This window comes from Pseudophryne corroboree, chromosome 3, assembly GCF_028390025.1.
Source record: "Pseudophryne corroboree isolate aPseCor3 chromosome 3, aPseCor3.hap2, whole genome shotgun sequence".
Taxonomy (NCBI): domain Eukaryota; kingdom Metazoa; phylum Chordata; class Amphibia; order Anura; family Myobatrachidae; genus Pseudophryne; species Pseudophryne corroboree.
Window position 1 is genome coordinate 478,643,212 of NC_086446.1, and position 25,802 is coordinate 478,669,013.

The window sequence follows — 25,802 nt, forward strand, 5'->3', positions numbered from 1 at the left end:
AAAAGAAACTGCACAGATGAACGCATGTGCGATCAACAACTTAATGAAATGTCTGTGCTGTTTGCAAAGAAGGGTTATTCTGCTGAACTTTTGGACACGGCAAGATCTAAAGTGGCCACAATAGAAAGGGAGAAACTCTTAAAAGGTAGTACCAGTCCCAAACCTAAGGATGAACGTTTTCAGTGGGCATTTATCAGCCAGTATAATAGATCCTTTAAAAATATAGAACGAGTTTTTAGGGGGAACTGGAACATATTAAAACAAGATGCAGTTTTGGGTCCGATGTTACCTGAGAAACCACTCTTTATCTATAGGAGGGCACCCACACTTAAAGATCAGCTGGTAAAAAGCGGTATGGAAAATAATCCCAGACAAAGTATTAGGACTAAGGGTTTCCACCGCTGCGGCGAATGTTTAATGTGTAGGACAGTGAAAACACCTCTACGAAAGGTAACTGAATTTACAGTACATGGTCAAACATACCCAATAAAAGAGTTCATAACATGTCACTCCAAAAATGTGATTTACATTATGAAGTGTACATGTGGACTCTTTTGTTGGCAAAACGGGGAGGTGTGTTAAGGTCAGATGGGCCGAGCACATCTACAACATCCGTAAGGGTCTTGATACCCACACAGTCTCATTCCACTTTAAAAAAAATTCATGAGTCAAAAGAATGTTGTTTAAAATCATTTTGTGGTATTCAAATGATCCTCCCAAAATGGAGAACTAGAGATGTGCAGAAGAGGCTCTCACAAGCAGAGAATAGATGGATTCACCGTTTGAATACCCTGACACCAAGGGGCTTAAACGGTGAATTCGAATTAAAATGTTTCCTGATCTAAATCGCCTCCCCCTACTATGTCTACCAATATGGGAATTTAGCTTATTTATTTCATATGGTAATATCTGTTTTTATTTGTTTTATTTTATATGGTTATTGGGAGGAATACCACGTGGACTATAACCTTTGGGACATGCCTATATTGGAATTATGAAGACATCTTATGATGTTAAGAGTCCGGAATTATGCCTCCTGTTTCAAGTTCGCGGCTATGGAACGCAAATACAGGAACTTCCGGAAGACTGTGAACCACATCTGGAACGCAAACACCGGAAGTTGCAGACAGCGGTGACAAGCATTACGAACTTCCATTTCCGGCGAGACTGTTCCCCGATGCGGGAGTGGTTTGTTCTGTGCTGTAATTGTCCACAGCTGATGTCCCTCGTTAAGAGGGTTTAAATAGTGAAGCTTACACCTTACAGCCATGCTTCTGACGAAGGACGGATCCCGTCCGAAACGCGTCAAGCGTGGCTGTATTTTACTTGGACTCCTGCTCTCATCGATCTGCTACAGGGTGAATTCTGCATGGTTGTGGTGGTGGGCATCCGGAGCTCATTCACTTTTTCACTGGACATCTGACGCCATTTGAATCCCCTGGATAGATTCCAACGATGGTGATGTGCTTTATGGAGATTGATATGCCATTTTAAATTGTTTTCTTGTACGTGCATTTTGTACCCAATAAATGTGACCCCCTTTTAAAAAGGCTTGCTACACTATATTTTGTATTATAAGTACCTCCATTAATTATCCTTGCCAAAGGATTAGGAGGTGCTTATATTTTTTGTTCCGTAGATTCTAAGCTGGACTGACCACTGAGTTCCCTGAAAAAGGAATGATTTCATTGTGACCACTTGGTTTTATGTGACAAGCAGGCAAAAGGATTCCCTGTTTCTTCATTACACGGTGAATCAACTTTCATGTTATGACTCTTATACATGGGTGACATCTAACATGGTTACTTGAGAGCGCCACTATCAATATACATTTCTTTTTCTTACGTCAAACCAGGAACGACAAGCACTGAACTGATCGCACTGGAAGAGTAAGTCTCGAGCTACTCAGAAACCTCAAAGAAATTTCTATTCGCAATTTTGAGAACCTTTCGTTCGCAATTTTGATAAGCTAAGATTCACTCCCAGTAGGCGGCGGCTTAGCGTGTGCAATGCTGCTAAAAGCAGCTTGCAAGCGAACAACTGGGAATGAGGGCCCTTATCTCAGCTGATGTAGCTCAGTGCAGTATATCTCAGCATATGTAGCCCAGTACAGTGCATCTCAGTTGATGCAACCCAGTACAGTGCATCTCAGCTGCTGTAGCCCAGTACAGTGCATCTCAGTTGATGCAACCCAGTACAGTGCATCTCAGCTGCTGTAGCCCAGTACAGTGCATCTCAGTTGATGCAACCCAGTACAGTGCATCTCAGCTGATGTAGCCCAGTGCGGTGCACCTCAGCTTATGTAGCCCAGTGCCGTGCCTCTCAGGTGATGTAACCCAGTGCCGTGCATCTTGGCTGATGTAGCCCCGCCGGTACAGTGCATCTCAGCTGATGTAGCCCAGTGCGGTGCACCTCAGCTGATGTAGCCCAGTGCCGTGCCTCTCAGGTGATGTAGCCCAGTGCCGTGCATCTTGGTAGATGTAGCCCGGTACAGTGCATCTCAGCTGATGTAGCCCAGTGCGGTGCACCTCAGCTGATGTAGCCCAGTGCCGTGCATCTCAGCAGATATAGCACAACACAGTGAATCTCAGGCTGGTGTAGCCCAGTACCTTGCATCTCACGTGATGTAGCCCAGTGTGGTGCATCCTAGGTAATATAGTCCAGTGCTGTGCATCTCAGCTGATGTAGCCCAGTGCGGTGCACCTCAGCTGATGTAGCCCAGTGCCGTGCATCTCAGCAGATATAGCCCAGCACAGTGAATCTCAGGCTGATGTAGCCCAGTGTGGTGCATCCTAGGTGATGTAGTCCAGTGCTGTGCATCTCAGCTGATGTAGCCCAGTGCGGTGCACCTCAGCTGATGTAGCCCAGTGCCGTGCATCTCAGCAGATATAGCCCAGCACAGTGAATCTCAGGCTGATGTAGCCCAGTGTGGTGCATCCTAGGTGATGTAGTCCAGTGCTGTGCATCACAGCTGATGTAGTCCAGTGCGGTGCACCTCAGCTGATGTAGCCCAGTGCAGTGCATCTCAGCTGATGTAGCCCAGCACAGTGAATCTTAGGCTGATGTAGCCCAGTACCTTGCATCTCACGTGATGTAGCCCAGTGTGGTGCATCCTAGGTGATGTAGTCCAGTGCTGTGCATCTCAGCTGATGTAGCCCAGTGCAGAGCTGAATGCTGTATCTTACATGCCACAATTTTCAGAAATACATCTTTAGTTTTCACAGCTTTCATCTTAAATCTTTGAACAGATGATTTCTGCTTCCCGACACTTGGCACAATGTCATGCAAATGTTTCTGCTGACAGCATCTGATTTTACTAAGTAATCATATTTATGGAAGTTACATTAATTAACAGAGTCATTTTAGAAAGCTAAAATTAAGTATGTCTGTTAACCCGCTTTTTTAATCATTGTTATTATTATTATTATTATTATTATTATTATTTAAGTGAAGTAGAACAAGACCCAAACTACAGGGCCTTAGATTGGGTCCAATTAGCTAGTGTTTGAAACTCTATTATGTACAGCAAACAAATTAAATGTCAGTTTTATATAATATCATTTATTTTTCAGCATCAAGTTTTCTGAGCTTTTATTTATTAAAATACAATACTTAATTTGTACACAGTCAAATAAAACATTATTAAAAGGCAATACATTTATTTAATAATGACCCATGATCACCAAACTGTTTAACAGACCTAGTTGGTGATTTACTAAAGACTTAACCTGTTCATAAAAACAGCAGAACAAAAACTTTTAAGTGCACTGGCAAACAGTTATATGTTTAGTAAACCCCTACCCTTAATCTGGGCGCTAGCACAAACTGAATTAGAATTTACATTATTTCAGTGCTACTGTTCCTATATTCCACATACCTACAAAACTACCCTAAATCTCAGTCCTGGCTACTAATTCCACCCACCTGCAGGGAATTAAATTCAATGTGTGAAGATTAAAGTTCCGCTCATTTCAGATCTGACTATAGAATGTACTTTTATGTAAAATATGTTCAGACAGCATTGATTATATATGTTTTTCAGTAGATTTTAGTAAAAATTCCAAAGCATCCTACCATCTTCTGCTTGCATATACTATTTCTGTGGCTGTACGCATTAAGAACAGGAAGTGTGTGTGTTTTCTCCTTGCCACTCCTCTCACACTATTGTAGCATCTCACACTTTCCTCTCACCAATATGGTGGCAAACTTGGCAGAGTGGGGGGATAGGCTGCATGAAGGTTTTTCTATTTGTGCACTATCCAATGCAATTACACCTACTGCAGGTTTAAGGTTCAGGTGTAGCCAGGGTAACATTAAAGATCTCAAGGTAAAGTAAGAACTCTATTGACCCAGTTATATTCAGATAGTTGTATAAAGACTACAGTATCTTTGCAGTATTTATGTGTGCACACACCGATTTTATAGAACCGTATGAACAATTTGCTAAATTAGCATTGAAACACTAACCTGAATGCTTCAGTTATCAGAGCAATCTCAAATTTTAATTTACACTTTTGGGTTAACGACTCATCTATATCAGCAAGTGTTTTGAGAGACTATTCTACAATTACAACTGTTCCTCCAGGCTTCTCTATATAGAGGCACTGGGGATTACACGCCACAAGGGATTAACATTACCACTCACGGTACAATAACTAGAACACTGGATCTTCTGACATTGTGCACAAGAAATTCAGCTTCCCTTATGTCCCTGAATTCTAGATACATTGATATTTACTCTTCTAACAGATATATAATAACATAACTACATAGTGTTGGCCACATAGCCTACCACTTTATTCAATGTTGTCCACCAAAACTAGCCAGACACTACTCAGCTGAAGTCATAAATATGGCACAAGGGCAAAGCAAACTTCAGGCTGTAACCATGTTTTGACGCGACTATGAGAATGTGTCCAACCTCCCTAGAGACCATGTGATATAAGCAGCACATTTCTCATTATACCTTTATGCAATATGTTGTTTTGAAGAAAATATGGATTCATACTGTAATCAGCGGAGTTGTACTGTACATTGAATGTTATGTCATGTCAGGTCTTCTGGTTACGTTATAGACCATACACTGTACAAAACTGGTTCGTCTAACCTATTGTGGAACACATGAACTGCCAAGACCCTCACCGCACATTATATGAGAGTAAATCTCTGCTAGGTGTTTGTTGAGATCAGGCATTAGCGATAAGGAGCACGATGAGTGGGCTATAGAACATATTTTGAATGTTGGCATGTCCTGCAGAACACTGATACAGTTTTAAACGGTTGCCAATGTCATTTTTCAACATGGTGACGAGGACATTTGGTCATAGTCAGGGCATTTGAGGAGGGCCGGGTAGTTGGAGTTCATCTGCAAAGAGGCCTCACTAGAGATGTCTGAAGGACTGCGTCCTCTCACCCAGGCTTCGGGGTGCAGGAATTGGCCAGAATAGTCAGAACAGTTGCTAAGACGTGGTCGGTAGAATCCTGGGTGTGGCCTATATGCATCTTCTGCCGTGTATCTCTTCATGAAAAGATAAACGGACATTACACCGGCGCTCTATAGAAGACAAAGGAGTATTTAACAATCTGAACTCAAGAGATCACTTTAGTGGATTTGTAATATCTGTTATACTCTAATAGCAGTTATAATTAGAAATTAGCGGGTTCGGTTTTACTCGGATTTACTCGGTTCTCAAAACGGCATCTTATTGTCTCACGGATGTCACGTGTTTTGTATAGCCAATAAAAATTTTGGATAGAACCGAACTGGCTCATTTCTAGTTATAATATGTGTTTGTTAGAATTCTAGAACAGTCTATAATATTTCACTTCTGTGTATTTAATGTCTACATGTTGGCAAAATAAAAGACTATTATATCTTCACTACTGTAAACTGTGAAAAAACTGACCAAATAACCAACTTTAGAACGCTTTCTAACTATTTACCAACTATCGGTTATTTTACATAAACATTAATCCAAATCGCAGATGTACAAAGCATCGGTTTGCAGACTGACCAAAAAGGGCCAAAGAAAGGTCGACAGCCAAAAGGTCGGCAGGGTCAAAATGTTGACACACCAAAAAATTGTGTTTTTACTCAAATTTTGTTGAAATGCGTCCCCTTGCAGACTTGCTTAGCTCGCCACGCTTCGGGCTCGGTTACTACAGGTAATAGTTTGTGACATGGATAGTAGATGAGGCAAAAGTTGTAAAAGCATGAAAAAAACATAAAAACGTGTCAACCCTGTAGAACGTTTGACTGTCGACCTTTTGACCCTGTCGACCATATAGTGTCGACCTAATGACTGTCTACCTTTTAACCATCTATACATTGGAACCCGTTGTAATCCCAGTTTAGGCTCAAAGGCTCAGACTGGTTTTTGATTTGGGGGTGGGGTGAACCACGCATTTTTTTTTTTTTCATTTTAACTCGTAATACACTTTTTATTCTAAAGAAGGCAAGGCAAGAGCTTTGTTGACCCAGTTAAGTTTGAACAGCATGGTTGGTGTAGTAGTTAGTATTATTGCTACCTCGCAGTCCTGAGGTCATGAGTTCAATTCCTGACCATTTAACTAATTGTATGGAGTTTGTATGTTCTCTTCATACTTGTGTGGGTTACTCCGGTTGGTTAATTGGTTTCTGACAAGAAATTAGTATGTACAGATGTAGCCACTGTCACCTGGGTGTGATTCGTATGCATGGGCATACGCTTTGCGGCATGCGGCTATATGCAGCACGGGATGTATAGTCGCAGCATTCATTTCTTATGGCCATGTGCATGCATACGCACACATGCAGCCGTTCATGGGCACAGTAGTTGTGATCGCTTTGCCGTGATGCGCAAAGATGAGAGTGGCTACATCTGCCCTGTATACTACATAGGTTCTCAACGCCGTTGGACTCTCAGCCCTGGCATGTGTGTGCGTGCCGAGGGGCCGCGTGCGCCGCGAAAGGGGTGCGCGAACACTAGCTACAGGGGCATGCCACGAGTCAAGGGGGCGTGGCAACACAGCACCCCCTATTTCCTTTGGGTTATTTAGGAGGGCCATCTCAGGTCCGCAGCCGAGGTTATTAAATGACACTGACCTCAGCACTGACACAAAACAGAAGTGACACACCTCCATTTTGTGGAACGGGTCTGGTCACCGCCTCTTTCCCGCCCCCAAATGCACTTAGCCTGTCAATCATGCTGGAGCCCAGGGGGCACTGCCTGCAAGGACACAGGACCATGCGCAACATACCCACCATCGGACTTGTACATTAACCATCAGGTTAGCGTACAAGGCTGAATTAGGCCCTATATCCATGTGATAGGGAATATGGATTGTAAGCTCCACTGGGGCAGGGTATTTTTAAAATACTGTATAATATGTGTGCGCTATATAAATGGCTGTTAATAAATACATATGATAAAGAAAAGGCAAATCCTATAGACCAAATTACCTCTGTGAGTAGAAATGATATGGCTGCAAAAGCGAAGGACCACCCATACTTGTAGCTGAAATAGGTTTCCGAGTCTTTAGTTCTGTTCAGAATCTCATCATTAATGCTAGATATGTACAGGACTAGACCCACCACTAAGGACAGACCTGTGGAGTGATAAAAACAAGCAAAATCAATGATATACTATATTCAAATTGTAAACATCAACTGACCAGTACTATCGGGGAGATGTATGAAATCTTCTAAAGAAGACAGGTAGGAGAAGTTGCCCACAGCAACCAATTAGATGTTACTGTACCTATCATTTTATTAAATGTACTAGATCAAGGATAGCTAGACGATGACAGGTTGTTATTGGCAACTTCTCCATTTGTGCTTTTTAGAGGATTTTATACATCTCTCCTCTCTGCGCCTAAAATTAATAGTAAAACATTGCTTTGCAATAACCATGTTATTACTGTTCCTTATGTCACACTGTAAAATAATATAGCAATGTATCACAAATGCAATAGTCCCTATAGCCCTATAGTGATAGATAGATAGATAGATAGATAGATAGATAGATAGATAGATAGAAAGAAATTAACAGAATATTGGGCATAGGACCCAGAAGAAAACAGAACCCTTGTGGCGCCATATAAATAAAGGATAATAATAATAATAATAATAATAATAATAATAATAATAATAATAATAATATTTCACTAAGGATCTCCTGCAGTCTAGCTGCATATTAATTTATTCAGGCATTAGTTTGGCAGTTAATGAGTATAGGAGGAATCGGTAGCAGGTGCAGAGGTGGGTCTGTAGCACAGTGCAAAAGTAAAATCGGGGATCCACGCTAACTGCCACTCCGTCTAAATGCTGCCAAACATCGCTGGCCGGAACTCACTGGCAGTTGGTGTGGCTTCCCTGTTTGAATTTTGGACTGTGCTGCAGCCCCACCTCTGGAGCTACCACTGGAAGGAAGGTTTATATAAGGCCTGATTCTGCTATGGTTGGTATTGAACAGACGCAGGGAATCGTCTGTGCATTACTGTACAATAAATATTCTAATGCTGCAGGGGGCGTCTGTAGGCTCCTGGCAGGATCTGCTACCTGAGTGCTGCGTCCGAAAACGCAGCAGCGGATCACCACAGACTGGGTCGCAGCCCTCAGCTAGTCTGCGTAAGCCAAAACGTACTCAGACTAGCCTTCAGAACGCCTCTGCCAGGTCAAGGAAGACTGCATCCGATGACACATACCTTGGGCTTGGCATGCCTACAAAAGTGGGGCAATACCCCCCAGTTTTGTAGAACGGTCCAGGTTGCTGCCCCCCAAATGCTGTAGCATGTCAGTTATGTTGCAGCAAAGGGGTGACTGTAAGCGACCATGCAGGATCCAATCCGCACACGCACAGATTCAAAACCGCTGAATTTGTACATAAACAATCGGGTTTACATACAAATACAAATCAGCCCATAATCTAGACAGCTGCATCAGATTGGTATTTTTGTGTCCTCACGTTCTGCCCACCGCAGTGTGATGGTCAGAAAATAATCACATCTTGGTGGCTGCAGTAAGACAAAGTGAATCGTGATAATCACCAGTTTTCTCGCATCAATGAGATTTCCAGAGCGTTTTGGGAGACTGAGGGGTACATTTACTAAAATGGGAGTACTATTTAAAATGGGATGTTGCCCATAGCAACCAATCAGATTCCAGGTATTATCTTCCAGAAGGTGCTAGATAAATGAGAAGTAAAATCTGATTGGACATATTGTGGAGTAAAAGACAATGTATATAGTTCATCAGTGTCCGATTGTTAAGGGTGTAATTAGTGAGTAGCATTACTGTAGGTTTTACTTGGGATTAACTTGCATGGTCTATATTTTCTCTTTTCTGTGTGGGGGGGGAGGGGGGCAGATGTGGATAGTGAGGATAAAAATATATTACTACAGTTCACCCTCCTCTGTCAGTCTGGTAAATATTTAGGGGGGTGTTTACTAAGCCCTGGAAAGAGATAAAGTGGGGGGAGATAAAGTACCAGTCAATCAGCCCCAAACTGCCATGTTACTGGCTGTGTTTCACATATGACAGTTAGGAGCTGGTTGGTTGGTACTTGATCTCTCTCCACTTTATCTTTCTCCAAGGCTTAGCAAATATACCCCATATGTGGCATTACTACTGCTACGCAGCTGGTACCATATACAATATGAGTAAACCGAGCATGGCCTGATGTATTTTATATATTAGGGAGATGTTGGATATGTTTCAATAATGTCCAGTAATCGTAAAATATGGAAATCACAAATATTTTTTGGGCAAATTCATTCTGCACAATGTGATCAGGAGCGGTTTAAGACAGGAGGAAGCCAGTCTCCATGCAGACCCCCTCTTCTCTCGCGGAAGTAAACACTGGCACTGTGGGGTCTATTTACTAAGCCTTGGATGAAGATAAAGTCAACGAGATAAAGTACCAGACAATTGGCTTCTAACTGCCATGCCACAGGCTGGTACTTTATATCCATCCACTTTATCTCCATCCAATGCTTCGTAAATAGACCCCTGTGTCTACTTGGCATGCACAGGTCTCCAGGAAAATGGCCACCGTACAATATGCCTGGTGATTTGTGCAGCACTGGCACAGGACTCCACAGAGGTGAGTGTAATATACGAGAGAGCAGGGTGTGTGATATGGGCCACCCTTAAACCTGGAGACCATGGGGGTCATTCCGACCCGTTCGCTCGCTGTGTTTTAACGTAGCAGAACTAATGGGTCCCTGCTGCGCATGCGCCGGCGCCATAGTGCGCCTGCGCATGCTGGATGGCCGAAGGCCGTAGCAGGACAGCGATCCCCTCTGCCTGATTGACAGGCAGAGGCGATCGATGGGCAGAAGGGGGTGAAACAGCGGCGTTTGGCCGCCGCTTCGTAGGCGCGGTCCAGCCAACGCAGGCGTGGCCGGACAGAACAGGGGGCGGGCCGCAGCGGCTGCGTGACGTCATACGCAGCCGCTGCAGGCCGGGGAGCGAGGGGTAGTTCCTGGCCAGCACGCTACAGCTGCGCTGGCCGGGGGCTACTCCTGAAGTGCAAAGGCATCGCCGCCGTGCGATGCCTTTGCACTTCTGCGGAGGGGGGGGGGATGGGTTGGCGGCACTGACATGCGGGGCGGGCTAGCCCTGTGCTGGGCGTCCCCCCGCATGTCAGGGAACATGATCGTAGCTGTGCTAAATTTAGCACAGCTACGATCAACTCAGAATGACCCCCTATGTGCATCCATAGATACTGTATGCCAGTGCGTGTGCTGCCATGACATTTGGCTACACACATGAGATTACATTAGTATATCTTATCATTGCTAATTTTCCTGCTCACCTTTATGGAGTGCGAGGGGACATGAACGGTGTTATTGGCGAAAAAGTGTCTTTGTTGATTGTTCCTGACACACTTTGCAGCCAATGTGTTGAATTGAATTCCCCAATTCAGGTGGTAGATACTGTACTTACTAGTAATTTTTCCTCAAGGTACAATGATTCAGTGTACTGTATATAGATTTGTTTGTCTTTAAATGTTCCCAGCATGCGTGAAGTATAATTTGTATGATGTTTATGAAAATCACAATTGTGCTAATCCTAGCTTTACTGTGGGGATTGAGAGATTTGCAGAAAGATAAGAAAAAAGGGCCAGTGTGACAGGAAGTATTGGATTACAAAAAGATTGTTCATGGAAAATACGTGGAAATTGGAAGGGATAGACCAGTCACGACAGATAAAAGATTAAGTTACATAAGGAAACATTGTATGAAACAGTGATAAACATGGGGTTCAGGGAACGGAGGGTGACAGGAAAACAACATGCACTACAGCATCACTGAAGAAGGGACAGGGAAGTTGATGGAGAAGAGAAACATTCCACAAAGAGACAGTGCAGTTACATTTTCAGTTTGATGAGGATAAATTATGGAAAACACTCATTGCAGTTACAATGAACAGAAGAGGACAAAAACAATGTTACAATGTGCATCCCACCTCCTGTATACAGGCTTTTCTTAAACTGGTCACCAAGTCATACTTGAGTAATATAGAGTGATAAATGGGGATTGTATTCTGCTTAATAACAGTTCTACAAATACAGCTTGGAAGGTCATGCAGTTTCGCAGACTCTATATACTGCTTCTGGCTGGCATTATTTATTTCTCCTATTTAATGTGGAATACTGTATTCCCATTGCATAGTCTGAGTTATCAATAATGTAGGTAACGGCAGAGAAACAATCTAAATAATTGGGGTATGTTTCTAAGATGGGAGCAAAGCAAAAAATAACAAGTAATTGCACCTCGGCAATTACATACTCATAATGGACTGCAGGTGGGGCAGATGTATACAACTCATGATGCTAAAAGACTCACCCCCCAGACAGAGGATATTTCACAGGACTGGTACATTTTGTCTAGATACAGTATTACAGATTATTCGGACACTGTATACAAATAAGAGGGAGGATTCAGACACACAGGTAACAACAAGAAAGTGGCTACTGACAAAGTAGCATAGAAAACTAACTATAAGGTGATTACAGTTTTTATACAGTATACAAAGTTCTGATGTCCTATGAAACATAAACTTACCAGAGAGAATGAAGAAAATCCCAGAAACAAAAGCCAGGATGGTCCGATGAGGGCGGATGTGCCCGACGTTATTCAGTATAAACCCAATGAACATGAAGAAGAGGCTGACCAGGGGGAATGGAGTAGCTGACCGAATCATTTCTAGATGCAGAAGAGATTGTGTCAGATATGATTATATTTGTAGTGTATGGAACTGTTTTTTATTTATTTCAAAATGTAGGTATTCGGCTGAGAGGAACAGTATACAGGTTGAGTCTCCCTTATCCAGAACGCTTGGGACCAGTAGTAATCTGGATATCGGATTTTTCCATATATTGGAATAATTGCATACCATAATGAGATATCATGGCGATGGGACCCAAGTCTAAGCACAGGATACATTTATGCTTCATATACACCTTATACACACAGCCTGAAGGGCATTTTATACAATATTTTGAATCATTTTGTGCATGGAACAAAGTTTGTCTATATAAACAAAATTCATTTATGTTTCATATAAACCACAGTCTGAAGGTCATTTTATACAATATTTTTAATTAATGTGTGTATTAAACAAAGTTTGTGTGCATTGAACCATTAGAAATCAAAGGTGTCAGAATCTCAATCACGCTCACAAAAATCTGTATATCTGAATTCAGGTTATGGGAGACTCAACCTGTGTATATGATAATATTTAAATATAAATATAAAACAGGAGTGGTGTGAATATAAACCACTACATAAGATGTACTTTTCTTTGGTGTCCAGTGGTGTCAGAGGGTAACAAAAATAACCACATATTTCACTAGTGTCCATTTTAAAACTTCATCCATACTATATTGACAAAAGTAACAATATATTTCACACATGCAGTGGTGCAGGTATGGTGGTACGGCCCGGCTATCTTGCATCCACTATTAATTTCTACTTCACCGCCGAGCACTGTACTTGGTGGCACAGAAGCTTCTAGCATTACCCAGGGGCCCGGGCTGGTGGGAGCACAATGTCACATCATGGGTCGGCCCCTCCCTGTACTGCGGCTGCCGTGAAGAGGAGCCTGCTTCCTGCAGCGGCGCCTGCAGCTTCAACGTCTGCCTCATATACAGAAAGCAGAGGTCAGAATGGCTGAGTGAAGGGAGAACAGGCCTGAAAGACACAATGAATGGGGCAGCAGGCTGAGAGATACAGTGAGGGGGGGGGGAAGAGGGGGGGGGGGGAGGCAGAATAAATGGTGTGGCAGGCTGAGAGACACAGAGTGAAGGGGGCAGGCTAAGGGACAGAATGAATGGTGGGGCAGACTGAGAGACACAGAGTGAAAGGGGGCAGGCTGAGGGACAGCATGAATAGTGGGGCAGGCTGAAACACACAGAGTGAATGGGGCAGGCTAAGAGACAGAATGAATAGTGGGGCAGGCTGAGAGACACAGAGTGAAGGGGGCAGGCTGAGAGACAGAATGAATGGTGGGGCAGGCTGAGAGACACAGAGTGAAGGGGGCAGGCTGAGAGACAGAATGAATGGTGGGGCAGGCTGAGAGACACAGAGTGAAGGGGGGAAGGCTGAGGGACAGCATGAATAGTGGGGCGGGCTGAGAGACACAGAGTGAAAGGGGGCAGGCTGAGGGACAGCATGAATAGTGGGGCAGGCTGAAACACACAAAGTGAATGGGGCAGGCTAAGAGACAGAATAAATAGTGGGGCAGGCTGAGACACAGAGTGAAGGGGGCAGGCTGAGAGACAGAATGAATGGTGGGGCAGACTGAGAGACACTGAGTGAAGGGGGCAGGCTGAGAGACAGAATGAATGGTGGGGCAGGCTGAGAGACACAGAGTGAAGGGGGCAGGCTGAGGGACAGAATGAATGGTGGGGCAGACTGAGAGACACTGAGTGAAGGGGGCAGGCTGAGAGACAGAATGAATGGTGGGGCAGGTTGAGAGACACAGGGTGAAAGGGGGCAGGCTGAGGGACAGCATGAATAGTGGGGCAGGCTGAGAGACACAAAGTGAAAGGGGGCAGGCTGAGGGACAGCATGAATAGTGGGGCAGGCTGAGAGACACAGAGTGAAAGGGGGCAGGCTGAGGGACAGCATGAATAGTGGGGCAGGCTGAAACACACAGAGTGAAGGGGGCAGGCTGAGAGACAGAATGAATAGTGGGGCAGGCTGAGAGACACAGAGTGAAGGGGGCAGGCTGAGAGACAGAATGAATGGTGGGGCAGGCTGAGAGACACAGAGTGAAAGGGGGCAGGCTGAGGGACAGCATGAATAGTGGGCAGGCTGAGAGACACAGAGTGAAAGGGGGCAGGCTGAGGGACAGCATGAATAGTGGGGCAGGCTGAGAGACACAGGGGTATATTCAATTAAGGTCGAAACTGCCGTCTTTTTGAAAATACTGCAGTTTTCGACTTTTTCAGGTCAGAAGGGGTTCCGATCTATTTAGTCCCCAGTATTTTTATTCGACAAGTCGGGGAATTCGTCTTGTCGAATAGTACGTGAATTGGCAGTATAGCTGCCGATTCACGTGCTTCTTAGGTAAACGGGGCCAAATTCGACAGGTTTTGGCCCCGTTTCCGACAATCTCAGTTCGACTTGAAAAAAAGTCGAACTGAGATGAGGGACCTGAGAGGAGGAGAGGGGGGAGAGCCACGGGCATACGGGGGACAGCAGCGCTACAGCACAACGCTGTAGGAGGATGTGTCATAGCCACCGCTCAGGGCAGCATCTACCCGGCTCCAGCAAGTGAGGTCCCGCTTGCTGGAGCCGGGTGGACGCTGCCGTGAGGTCTGGCGGCTGAGCCACATCCTCCTGCAGCGCTGCTGTCCCCCTTCTGCCCGCGGCTCTCCCCCTCTCCGGTCCCTCATCTCAATTCAACTTTTTTAAAGTCAAATTGAGATGGGCATTGAATAGCCCTTGTCGGATCCATTCCGACAAATGCATGTCTGAATGCATCCGACCTCAATTGAATATATCCCACAGAGTGAATGGGGGCAGGCACAAGGGGGGTACTCACGGAGCGATAATCTAAGCAATCTGACTAGATTGCTTAGATTTTAAGTATGATCCCTCCGTGTGTACCCCCTACAGCGATAGTGATGCGCAGCCCCGTGCATCGCTGGTGCTAGATTGGCCTGCATGCAGGCTCAATCTAGCAGGTCGCTCATTTCACCCGCTGGGTGAAATGACCACCCGCTCCCCCCGCACGCTCAACACACATAGCGCTGTGCTGAGCGGGGGGAGAGATGTGTGCTGAGCGGTTCGCTCAGCACACATCTCTCCCTAGATCTGCCTGTGAATACGGGCCTTAAGAGACAAAATGAATGGGGGCAGGCTGAGAGACAGCATGAATAGTGGGGCAGGCTGAGAGACACAGAGTAAATGGGGGGCAGGCTAAGAGACAAAATAAATGGTTGGGCAGGCTGAGAGACACAGAGTGATGGGGAACAGGCTAAAAGACAAAATGAATAGTGGGACAGGCTGAGAGACACAGAGTGAAGGGGGGCAGGCTGAGAGACAGAATGAATGGTGAGGCAGGCTGAGAGACACAGAGTGATGGGGAACAGGCTAAAAGACAAAATGAATAGTGGGACAGGCTGAGAGACACAGAGTGAAGGGGGGCAGGCTGAGAGACAGAATGAATGGTGAGGCAGGCTGAGAGACACAGAGTGATTGGGAACAGGCTAAAAGACAAAATGAATGGTGGGACAGGCTGAGAGACACAGAGTGAAGGGGGGCAGGCTGAGAGACAGAATGAATGGTGGGGCAGGCTGAGAGACACAGAGTGATGGGGGACAGGCTAAAAGATAAAATGAATGGTGGGACAGGCTGAGAGGCACAGAGTGAAGGGGGGCAGGCTGAGAGACAGAATGAATGGTGGGGCAGGCTGAGAGACACAGAGTGATGGGGGACAGGCTAAAAGATAAAATGAATGGTGGGACAGGCTGAGAGACACAGAGTGAAGGGGGGCAGGCTGAGAGACAGAATGAATGGTGGGGCAGGCTGAGAGACATAGCGTGTGCTGGAAGGGGATGGGGGGGGGGGGGGGAGTGGTGGCGGACTCGGCCCCCACTGGCCACCTCCAGTAGGATGCAGATGGGGAGCTTTAGCACACAGAGCATGTGCTAATTTACGCTTTTTTGTGTCCTTCCTATTCTGAGTGGCATGGAACATGGGCGGATCAAGGGCTGGACTGGCTATCTGGCAATTGCCAGAAGGGCTGATGGGCTGGTCCGCACTAGAATTCCTGGGCCGTTTCAGGCCCTATGTCCATTCCTGGCAGGATCTGTCTTTCAGTGAAATTGGCTGTTTTGGGGCAGCAATCTGGTGGCAACAACACAGATATGTCCTCATACATCTAGCCTCAATACACCATGCAACACGAGATGCCTGGTGTGAGTCAGACGGGCAATTCTGCTAACGGGTGTAGTTTTTTGTTGAAAAAGCAACATATTCGTGACTAGGATGCACAAGCAACTTATGCTAATTAAAATGATGGGGGTAATTCCAAGTAGATCGCAGCAGGAAAATTTTTTAGCAGTTGGGTAAAACCATGTGCACTGCAGGGGTGGCAGATATAACATGTGCAGAGAGAGTTAGATTTGGGTGGGGTGAGTTCAATCTGCAATCTAAATTGCAGTGTAAAAATAAAGCAGCCAGTATTTACCCTGCACAGAAACAAAATAACCCACCCAAATCTAACTCTCTCTGTAAATGTTATATCTGCCCCCCTGCAGTGCACATGGTTTTGCCCAACGGCTAAAAAATATCCTGCTGCGATCAACTTGGAATTACCCCCAATATGCGGCATGCCTATATTCTGTGTGAGTCTGTGGCTGTATCTGCATACAAAATGCTACATTACACTGATTTCCTGGAAAACACTGGAACGTAGCATTTCATATGCAGATACAGCCACATTCACACACAGAATATAGGCATGCTGCATATAATTTTAATCAGCATAAGCTGCTCGTGTGTCCTATTTGCATAGCAATGCGACTTAGACACATTTAAACAGAAAACTCGCACAAAAAGATGCTCGGTGCTACTGAGTCACGACATGACATGGTGGGACTAGAAGTTTTGTTTAACGTGACTGCAGCAAGGATGTAGAAGGACACATCTGTACAATAGTATGGAACCGCCCTGTCTTGTGAGAGTGCCATGGGAGTGTTGTGGGCATGTATGTAAAGCTCTGTGCAATTCTGAGTTGTGCTTATGGGGAAGGAATGCCTGTTTCTTGATGCACCTAATGATGCATGGCATGAGGAATCACAAGGATCACTCATATCGATCCTCAGATTTTTGCCTTTTTACCCAGATTGTGTACTTTTTCTTGAAATTTGCATCTTAATTCACTTATAGTGTATTAAGGAGGGTTATTCAGAGTTGATTGTAGATTTTGCTAATGCTTCAAAATCTGCGAACACTGAAATCACATGCTGGGGGCCGCCCAGCACATGGCAAGGATGTGTGGTGCTGCCCCGCCATCACAAATTCAATTGCGATCACATCAAATAGAGGTTGACCCCTGCCTATGCAGAATGGCTGCGTATGCAGGCAGTCCGGCGCCTTGTTTCCTATAGAGGGAAACACAGGAAACGTTATCGGCTTGTCCTATAAACATCCATGACATGCCTGCATTTTCTGCTCTCCTCCCTCCCAACTCCGCGCTGCCGCCCATGGACGCCCGTCGCCCTGTCAATCACTCTGCGATCGCATCCTTCTGTGCATGTGCACTGTAGCTTCTGCACGTGTGTAGACCCTTTGGATGCGGCCATGCGTGCAAACGCAGCAGCTGCGTCCAACTCTGAATAAGGCTCTAAGTACTATACTTAGGATTAGTATTTATGTAGCAAAGGAATTGGTAGAACGTTGCAAAATAAGACACATTGCATGTGTTTTCTAGTTATACAGAGACTTTCTACAGCATTTTGATATGAATGACTGCAATTAATTAGTTAATAATTATGCCCACGATCTATATACAGAGAGCTAGATTTCATTTAATGGTGACATTTGATAGATGAATGATAGCAGATAATGGCTGACACATGCTCCCTCATGTAACACCACTGTTGGACGCAACAGCTTTTACGTTCAGTAGCTGGTGTTGCTAAGCAATCGATTAGTGTCATTGAGGGGATCTCCATAGCAAAGTAAGAAAAAGCACAGGGCCAAGACTTGCATCATGCATTTTCCATTACTTATCTCCTCGCTCCTGTAGCCCCCTTTCTCTGATACTGCTCAAAGAAATCATGTACATTCAGCTATGGACTTAAACCTTAGGAAAGTTAGGGATACGCCTGATGATGTCATCTGGCTGTGGTAGGTCGGCATATATTTATTGCCCAAAATTATGTTAAGAACCTCAATTTTACTCCATGTTAAATTGTAGAGTTTATTATAATTGTTCTGATTACCAGCATTTTGAATCCTTAGAGTGTGCACCTGCATTTCTTCTTTTTTTTGTGTGTGTTATATTGTTACAAGGCAAATAAACCAATCTTTCTCTTCTGTATACTGGCAAATAAACTGTAAAGCTGCACTACTTAGAGGCTACATCATCAGGCAATCATGCTGTTCTGTGTGATCCTGTATGAGTGACTACCACATGACACCCACAGGCGATATAAGGAGAAAAGGAAGTGTGACATCCCCATACAGCGCAAACTAATTAAATAAGAAATCTGTGGGCTTGGATTACGAGCTTTATCATGATTGTATCTTCTATAAATACTAAAGGTCCGTACAGACTGGGAGATGTGGAGGGAGATGTGTACTGAGCGGTCTAGCACCGGCGATAGCGATGTGTGGGACTGCGCATCGCTGTCACCTGCACCCCTACACACGGAGCGATCTAGTCAGATTGCTTAGAAAATAGGTGAACATCACTCCGTGTGTACCCCCCATACAGTAAGTCAATTCCATATCCAACAACAAACTAAAAAGGGAACATTAGTACAAAAGAATATTTCTCTACCAAAAAAACAATTGAACTATCCAATTTATATCATTAACATTAGGTTTGTTTTTTTTCCTCCTACAAGCCCCTGTGGCATCCTGAAAGTCATGCATTGCCTTTACTGTCTGGTAACAAGCCTGTGTATGTGGGATGATGTAAGGCCAGGTCTAGAGGGCAAAACGCATTCATTGTTTTTTTCTCCTATGTATGCCTGCCAGCATAAACATAAATAGAATTGTGATTACTGGTGCAACACATTTTTATCTGACATTGGTGAGGGTACAGTATAGAACCACTTATTTTTCATATTGCAAACATGACATCTGATGAAAAGGTAACCAATCCAACCTGGAGATCTTATAGTGTCAGGGTCATGCCACTTTTTATAGGAACATTTGACCTTATACCCAAGTTGCTATTGGGACAGACAAACCACAGCTGGGTGAACTTTATCAAGAAGAGGACAAGTCTGAAAATCTCTGAATTTCCATAACTCTTTTACTAACAGATTTACGAAAACTCCTTGGAATATACTGTGAGTATGACTGATATTTATGCTATTCAGTGTGACCCTTAATACTGGATATGATAAGCACTAGCACCCCTATGTTACCTACACTGGAAACGTGCATGTGACAGAGGGTGACTGTAAACATCAAGAGTAATTGTGAATGAACAGACAATATGATACACACTTTTATGTTGCTGTCATTGCTTGCTAACAGCTACATTTCTGTCTATCTATCTATCTATCTATATATATATATATATATATACTAGGTGCTTCATCGCGCCCTACGGGCGCTCTTCACACCGTCGTGGGGGGCTACGCCCCCTTGACCCCTGCACGCCTTTGTGTGGTTGAATATATGTATATGGAGTATTACCTGCATTCCTACTGTTGTTAGTGGTAAAAAATTGCGCAATGTAAGGGCAGCCGATGGTGAAGGGAGCGTTGCCTCTCGCGACGGCGTGAACAGCGCCTGCAGGGCACAATGTAGAGAATGTAGCGGGTGTGGGGGGGACCGTGGATGGGGGAGGATGTCTGTAGATGCTGCAGGTGGAGGGGTGTATGGGCGAGGGGGTTGAGAGGTGCTGCGGGTGGGGATGGGCGCGGAAGTGGGGCCTGGAGGTGCTATGGGTGGGGGTAGGGCGGGGGTGGTGCGGGTGGGGGAAGGGCAGTTGTGGTTTTCTGGGGAGCTGCGGGTGGGGGAGGGGCCGGTGTGGGAGGGGGGGAGGGTGTGTGTAGATGCTGCGGGTGGAGGGGGGGCGGATGGGGGAGGTGCGGGGGTTGCTGCGGATGGGGGAGGGTGTCTGTAGATGCTATGGGTGGAGGGGGTGGATGGGGGGCACGGATGGGTGAGGAGGGTCAGGAGGTGCTGCGGGCGGGGGAGGGGGCGTGGGGGCAGTGGATGGGGTCCATTGTAACATAGTAACATAGTATCTAAGGTTGAAAAAAGACAATTGTCCATCGAGTTCAACCTATTTGTGGTCTCCTATGCACGATTACAGTGTGTGACTATGCCCCGTGCGTGACTATGCCCCGTAACCCTGGATATCCTTATCCATTAGGAATTTATCTAACCCATTCTTAAAGGTGTTGACTGAGTCGGCCATTACAACTCCATCAGGCAGGGAATTCCAAACACGTATCGTCCTTACCGTAAAAAAGCCTTTACGCCGTATTGTGTGGAATCTCCTCTCCTCTAACCTGAGCGAGTGTCCATGAGTTCTCTGTGTTCATCTAACCAAAAACAGGTCCTGCGCAAGATCTGTATATTGTCCCCTTATATATTTGTAAATGTTGATCATGTCCCCTCTTAATCTCCTCTTTTCCAGTGTAAACATGCCTAGTCTTGCAAGCCTTTCTTCGTATTCCAGCATCTCCATACCCTTAATTAGTTTGGTCGCCCGCCTCTGAATCTTTTCTAGCTCCAGGATATCCTTTTTGTAGTATGGTGCCCAGAATTGTACACAGTATTCAAGGTGTGGCCTCACAAGTGATTTATATAACGGGAGTATAATACTCTCGTCCCTAGCATCAATTCCCCGTTTTATGCATGCTAATATCTTATTAGCCTTCTTTGCTGCAGTCCTACTTTGGGTACTACTGCTTAGTTTGCTATAAGGACACCTAAGTCCTTTTCCAGTACAGAATCCCCTAATGTTACCCCATTTAGTAGGTAGGTGTTATTTTTGTTCTTGTTACCACAGTGCATTACCTTACACTTGTCTGTATTGAAGCGCATTCTCCATTTCGCTGCCCAAGCTTCTAATTTAACTAAGTCATTCTGAAGCGACTCAGCATCCCCCTCCGGATTTATAACTTTACACAATTTGGTGTCATCTGCAAAAATTTACACCATGCTCTCTAGAACTTCTGTTAGGTCGTTAATGAAAATATTGAACAATAGCGATCCTAATACTGAGCCTTGCGGCACACCACTTAGCACTTCAGTCCAATTTGAAAAAGATCCATTAACCACAACGCGCTGCTCCCTATTGTCTAACTAGTTTTTGACCCAAGTGCATATTGTGCTTCCAAGCGGTTTCTTGTAGCATGTAGAAGTCTCATGTGTTGTACAGTGTCGAATGCTTTGGCAAATCTAAAAAGATTACATCCACCTCTTTACCCTGATCTAGGTTTGCACTTACTGTTTCATAACAGCCAAGTAAGTTGGTTTGACAGGATCTGTCCTTCATAAACCCATGTTGATTCCTTTTAATGACCTTATTGACTTCAAGGAACTTCTGAATACTATCTCTTAGAATACCTTCCAATACTGTCCCCACTATAGATGTAAGACTAACTGGTCTATAATTACCTGGTTCAGCTTTACTTCCCTTTTTGAATATAGGCACTACTTCCGCTATACGCCAGTCTTTGGGAACCATACCTGATATTACTGAATCCTTGCGGTTTTGCAAGTTCAGAGTGAAGCTCCATTAGAACCCTTGGGTGAATACCATCGGGACCTGGTGACCTATTAATCTTTAAATGTTTTAATCGGTCACAGACTACTTCCTCGCTTAAATAAGTACCTATCAGTGGGATATTCTCATTATTGAGATTATGTGTTAGTCCCTGAATTGGGTCCTCTCTAGTAAATACTGTTGAAAAAAACTCATTTAGTGTGTCCGCTATGTCATTATCATTTTTGCTTAAGACTCCCAACTTGTCTTTTAAATGGCCTATACTCTCCTTCTTTAATCTCTTGCTATTAATGTATTTAAAGATTTTTTTGGGATTCGCTTTGCTTTCCTTTGCTACTAGTTTTTCAGTTTCTACTTTAGCCGCTCTTATTTCCTTTTTGCATATTTTGTTACATTCCTTATAGTGCTGAAATGACTCTGCTTCCCCGTCAGATTTGGTGCGTGTGGGGGAGGGACAGGAGTGGGTCTGTTGGGGATGGGGGTAGGGGTTCCGAAGGCGCTGCGGGTAGAGAAGGGGCTGGTTGTGGGGGTTGGGTGGATGGGTGAGGGGGCCCAGAGGTGCTGTGGATGGTGGAGGGGGGGTGCATGGATGTCATGGGTGGGGGAGGCGTGGTGCTGCGGGTGGGGGAGGGGTGGGTGGTGCCAGTGGGGAAGGGACGGTTGTGGGGTTTGCTGCGGTGTGGGGGAGGGTGTCTGTAGATGGTACGGGTGGAGGGGGGTTGATACGGGGAGGGTGTGTGTGGATGGGTGAAGGGGTTGAGAGGTGCTGGGGGGGAGGGGGGGCCCCGGGTGGTGGCGGGGCAGGTGCAGGGGTGTTGGGGATATGGGAGGGGTTCGGAAGGAGCTGCGGGTGGAGAATGGGCGGGTTGCGGTGGATGGGGAGGGGATGCGGAGGTGCTGCGGGTGGATGGAGGGGCAGGTGCGAGGGTACGTGGATACTATGGGTGGGGGAGGGGGGTGCTGCAGGCGGGGTAGGGGTTTGGGAGGTGCCGTGTGGGGGAGAGGAGCATGGGTGCCGCAGGTGGGAGAGGGGCAGGTGCGAAGGTGTTGCGGATGGGGTCCGGAGGCACCGCGGGTGGTGGAAGGGGGCAGAAGGGTGGTTGCGGGAGTTGCCGCGGGTGGGGGATGGGGTACAAGGGCAGTAGGGGAGGGGAGGGGGTGGGGGAGGGGTGGGTGGTGCGGGTGGGGGACGGGGGAGGGGGTTGCAGCGGTGTGGGGAAAGGTGTCTGTAGATGCTAAGGGTGGAAGGGGGTTGATATGGGGGGATGGGGTGCGCGGATGGGTGAGGGGGTCGGGAGGTGGGGGGGCACGAATTGGGGAAAGGGTCCGGAGGCGGTGCGAATAGTGGAGGAGAGGGGGTGTGGCAGGTGGGGGAGGGGCAGGTCTGTTGTGGATGGGGTTCCAAAGGCGCCGCGAGTGGAGAAGGGGCTGGTTGCAGGGTGCGGTGTATGGGGGAGGGGGTCCGGAGGTGCTGCGGGTGGTGGAAGGGCAGGTGTGGGGGTGCGTGGATGCTGCAGATGGGGTAGGGGGTTGGGAGGTGCCGTGTGGGGTGGAGAAGCATGGGTGGTGCGGATGAGAGAGGGGCAGGTGCGGTGGTATGGGGGAGGGGTCAGGAGGTGTCGCGGGTGGTGGAGGGGCAGTTGCGGGGTTTGGGGTGGGTGGGGGATGGGGTCCGAGGGCGGTAGAGGAGGGGCGGTTGTGGGGGTGCCGAGGGTGGGGGAGGGGTGGGTGGCGATGGGTGGGGAAGGGACGAGTGTGGGGGAGGGTGTCTGTAGATGCTACGGGTGATGGGGGGTGATAGGGGGAGTGCGCGGATGGGTGAGGGGTGGGGGGGGTGCTGGGGGGGCACGAATCTGGGAGGGTTCCGGAGGCGGTGCGAATAGTGGAGGGGAGGGGGTGTGGTGGGTGGGGGAGGGGCAGGGCGGTTGGGTGAGGGGTTTTGAAGGCACTGCGAGTGGAGAAGGGGCAGGGTGTGGGGGTGCCATGGGTGGGGGAGGGGGTCCGGAGGTGCTGCGGGTGGTGGAGAGGCAGGTGCGGGGGTGCGTGGATGCTGCAGGTGGGGTAGGGGGTTGGGTGCCATGTGGGGGGAGAAGCATGGGTGGTGCGGGTTGTTAGACGGGCAGCTGCAGTGGTGTGGGGGATGGGGGAGGGGGTCAGGAGGTGCCGCGGGTGGTGGAGGGGCAGTTGCGGGGGTTGTCGTGGGTGGGGGATGAGGTCCAAGGGTGGTAGGGGAGGGGCAGTTGTGGGGGTGTCGAGGGTGGGGGAGGGATGGGTGGCGTGGGTGGAGAAGGGACGGGTGCGGGGGTTGCTGCGGTGTGGGGGAGGGTGTCTGTAGATGCTATGGGTGGAGGGGGGTTGATAGTGGAGGGGGGGTGCAGATGGGTGAGGGGGTCGGGAGGTGCTGTGGGGGGGGGGGGCGCGAATGGGGGAGAGGGCCCGGAAACGGTGCGAATAGTGGAGGGGAGGGGAGGGGGTGTGGTGGGTGGGGGAGGGGCAGGTGCAGGGCTGTTGGGGATGGGGGAGCGGTTCCGAAGGAGCTGTGCGTGGTGGAGGTGCGGGGGGGCGTGGATGCTGCAGGCGGGGTAGGGAGATGGGAGGTGCCGTGTGGGGTGGGGGAGAAGCATGGGTGGTGCGGGAGGGAGAGGTGTAGGTAGCGGTGGTGTGGCGGATGGGGGAGGGGGTCAGGAGGTGGAGGGGCAGTTGCGGGGGTTGCCGCGGGTGTGGGACGGGGTCCTATACACACAGCATGCTTTGCACATATGCACACACATACTGGTCTGTACAGTCTGTACAGACTCAGCGACTGCACTCCTGTCTGCACTCACCACTTGTGGTTGTGCTGGGCCCCGGCACTTCCCCACACAGCTGCAGTATGCTCGACACCGCCGCCACCTCATCTTACGCTCCTCGGTGTCTCTATCCACAGAAGGCCCTGAGAGAGGCACCTCCTCACACAGCAGCAGCAGCACGTTCAGCTCCGCCGCCACTGCCTCCTCTGCTCCCCGGCATCTCCGTCAGGAGAAACAGTGGCCCGGCATCCCCCGAGCCCGTGACTTCCCCACACAGCTGCAGCGTACTCTGCTCCACCACCACCGCCGGCCCTGATCCCTGGGTCACACAGCTGAGCAGTCCCCCATGCAGCATGGTGCAGAGAGGGGCTGCGCCTGGAGAGCTGTGCCCCCGGGGCAGACCGCCGGACAGGGAGAGCGGTGTGCCTCAGTGTCCCGTGGCTGCAGCCATGCTGGGACACCAGAGAAAGTGAATCCTGGGCTGGGTGTTTCTTATCCCTCTCCTATATAATTGGCCAGATCTGTGACTCCGCCCATCGCTGTGACTCCGCCCAGCATTAGAGGGCCAGGCACAGAGTCACATTGGGCTATTATATAGGATATATATATATATATATATATATATAAAAGGGGATTTATGGTAAACTTACCATAGTTAAATTTCTTTGTGCGAGGTACACTGGATTCCACTGGGAAAAACATTGGGGCGTAGAGTTGGATCTTTATCCGAGGCACCAACAGGCTAAAGCTTTGCCTGTTCCCAGGATGCATTGCACCGCCTCCTCTATAGCCCTATAGCCCCGTCTGCAGGCACTGGAGCTCAGTTTTGTTAACCAGTCCAATGCAGTAGCAGGTAAAAGACGGCAGATGTTAGTCCCATAGAACCACATTCTCACGACAGGAGAAGGAACCAGCGGCTAATGCCATACAAACCCAAAGAAGCTAAGTGCGTCAGGGTGGGCGCCCTGTGGAATCCAGTATACTTTGCAGAAAGAGATTTAACTATGATAAGTCTACCATAAATCTCCTTTTCTGCATCGGGGTACACTGGTATTCCACAGGGAATAACATTGGGGATGTCCTAAAGCAGTTCC

General features: G+C 47.2%; 1 protein-coding gene across 2 annotated transcripts in view; it reads right to left on the bottom strand.

Moving 5' to 3' along the window:
• Positions 1 to 3,579: 3,579 nt before the first annotated feature.
• CACNG5 (calcium voltage-gated channel auxiliary subunit gamma 5) overlaps positions 3,580 to 25,802 on the bottom strand; it is a 135,882-nt gene continuing 113,659 nt past the window's right edge. For both annotated transcript variants that reach the window (XM_063960831.1, XM_063960832.1), the window contains exons 4-6: positions 12,049 to 12,189; positions 7,442 to 7,587; positions 3,580 to 5,554 (exon numbers count right to left, since the gene is read on the bottom strand). In XM_063960831.1, the coding sequence (XP_063816901.1) occupies positions 5,297 to 5,554; positions 7,442 to 7,587; positions 12,049 to 12,189 (545 nt within the window). In that variant the 3' untranslated portion in view covers positions 3,580 to 5,296. The remainder of the gene's footprint in view (positions 5,555 to 7,441; positions 7,588 to 12,048; positions 12,190 to 25,802) is intronic.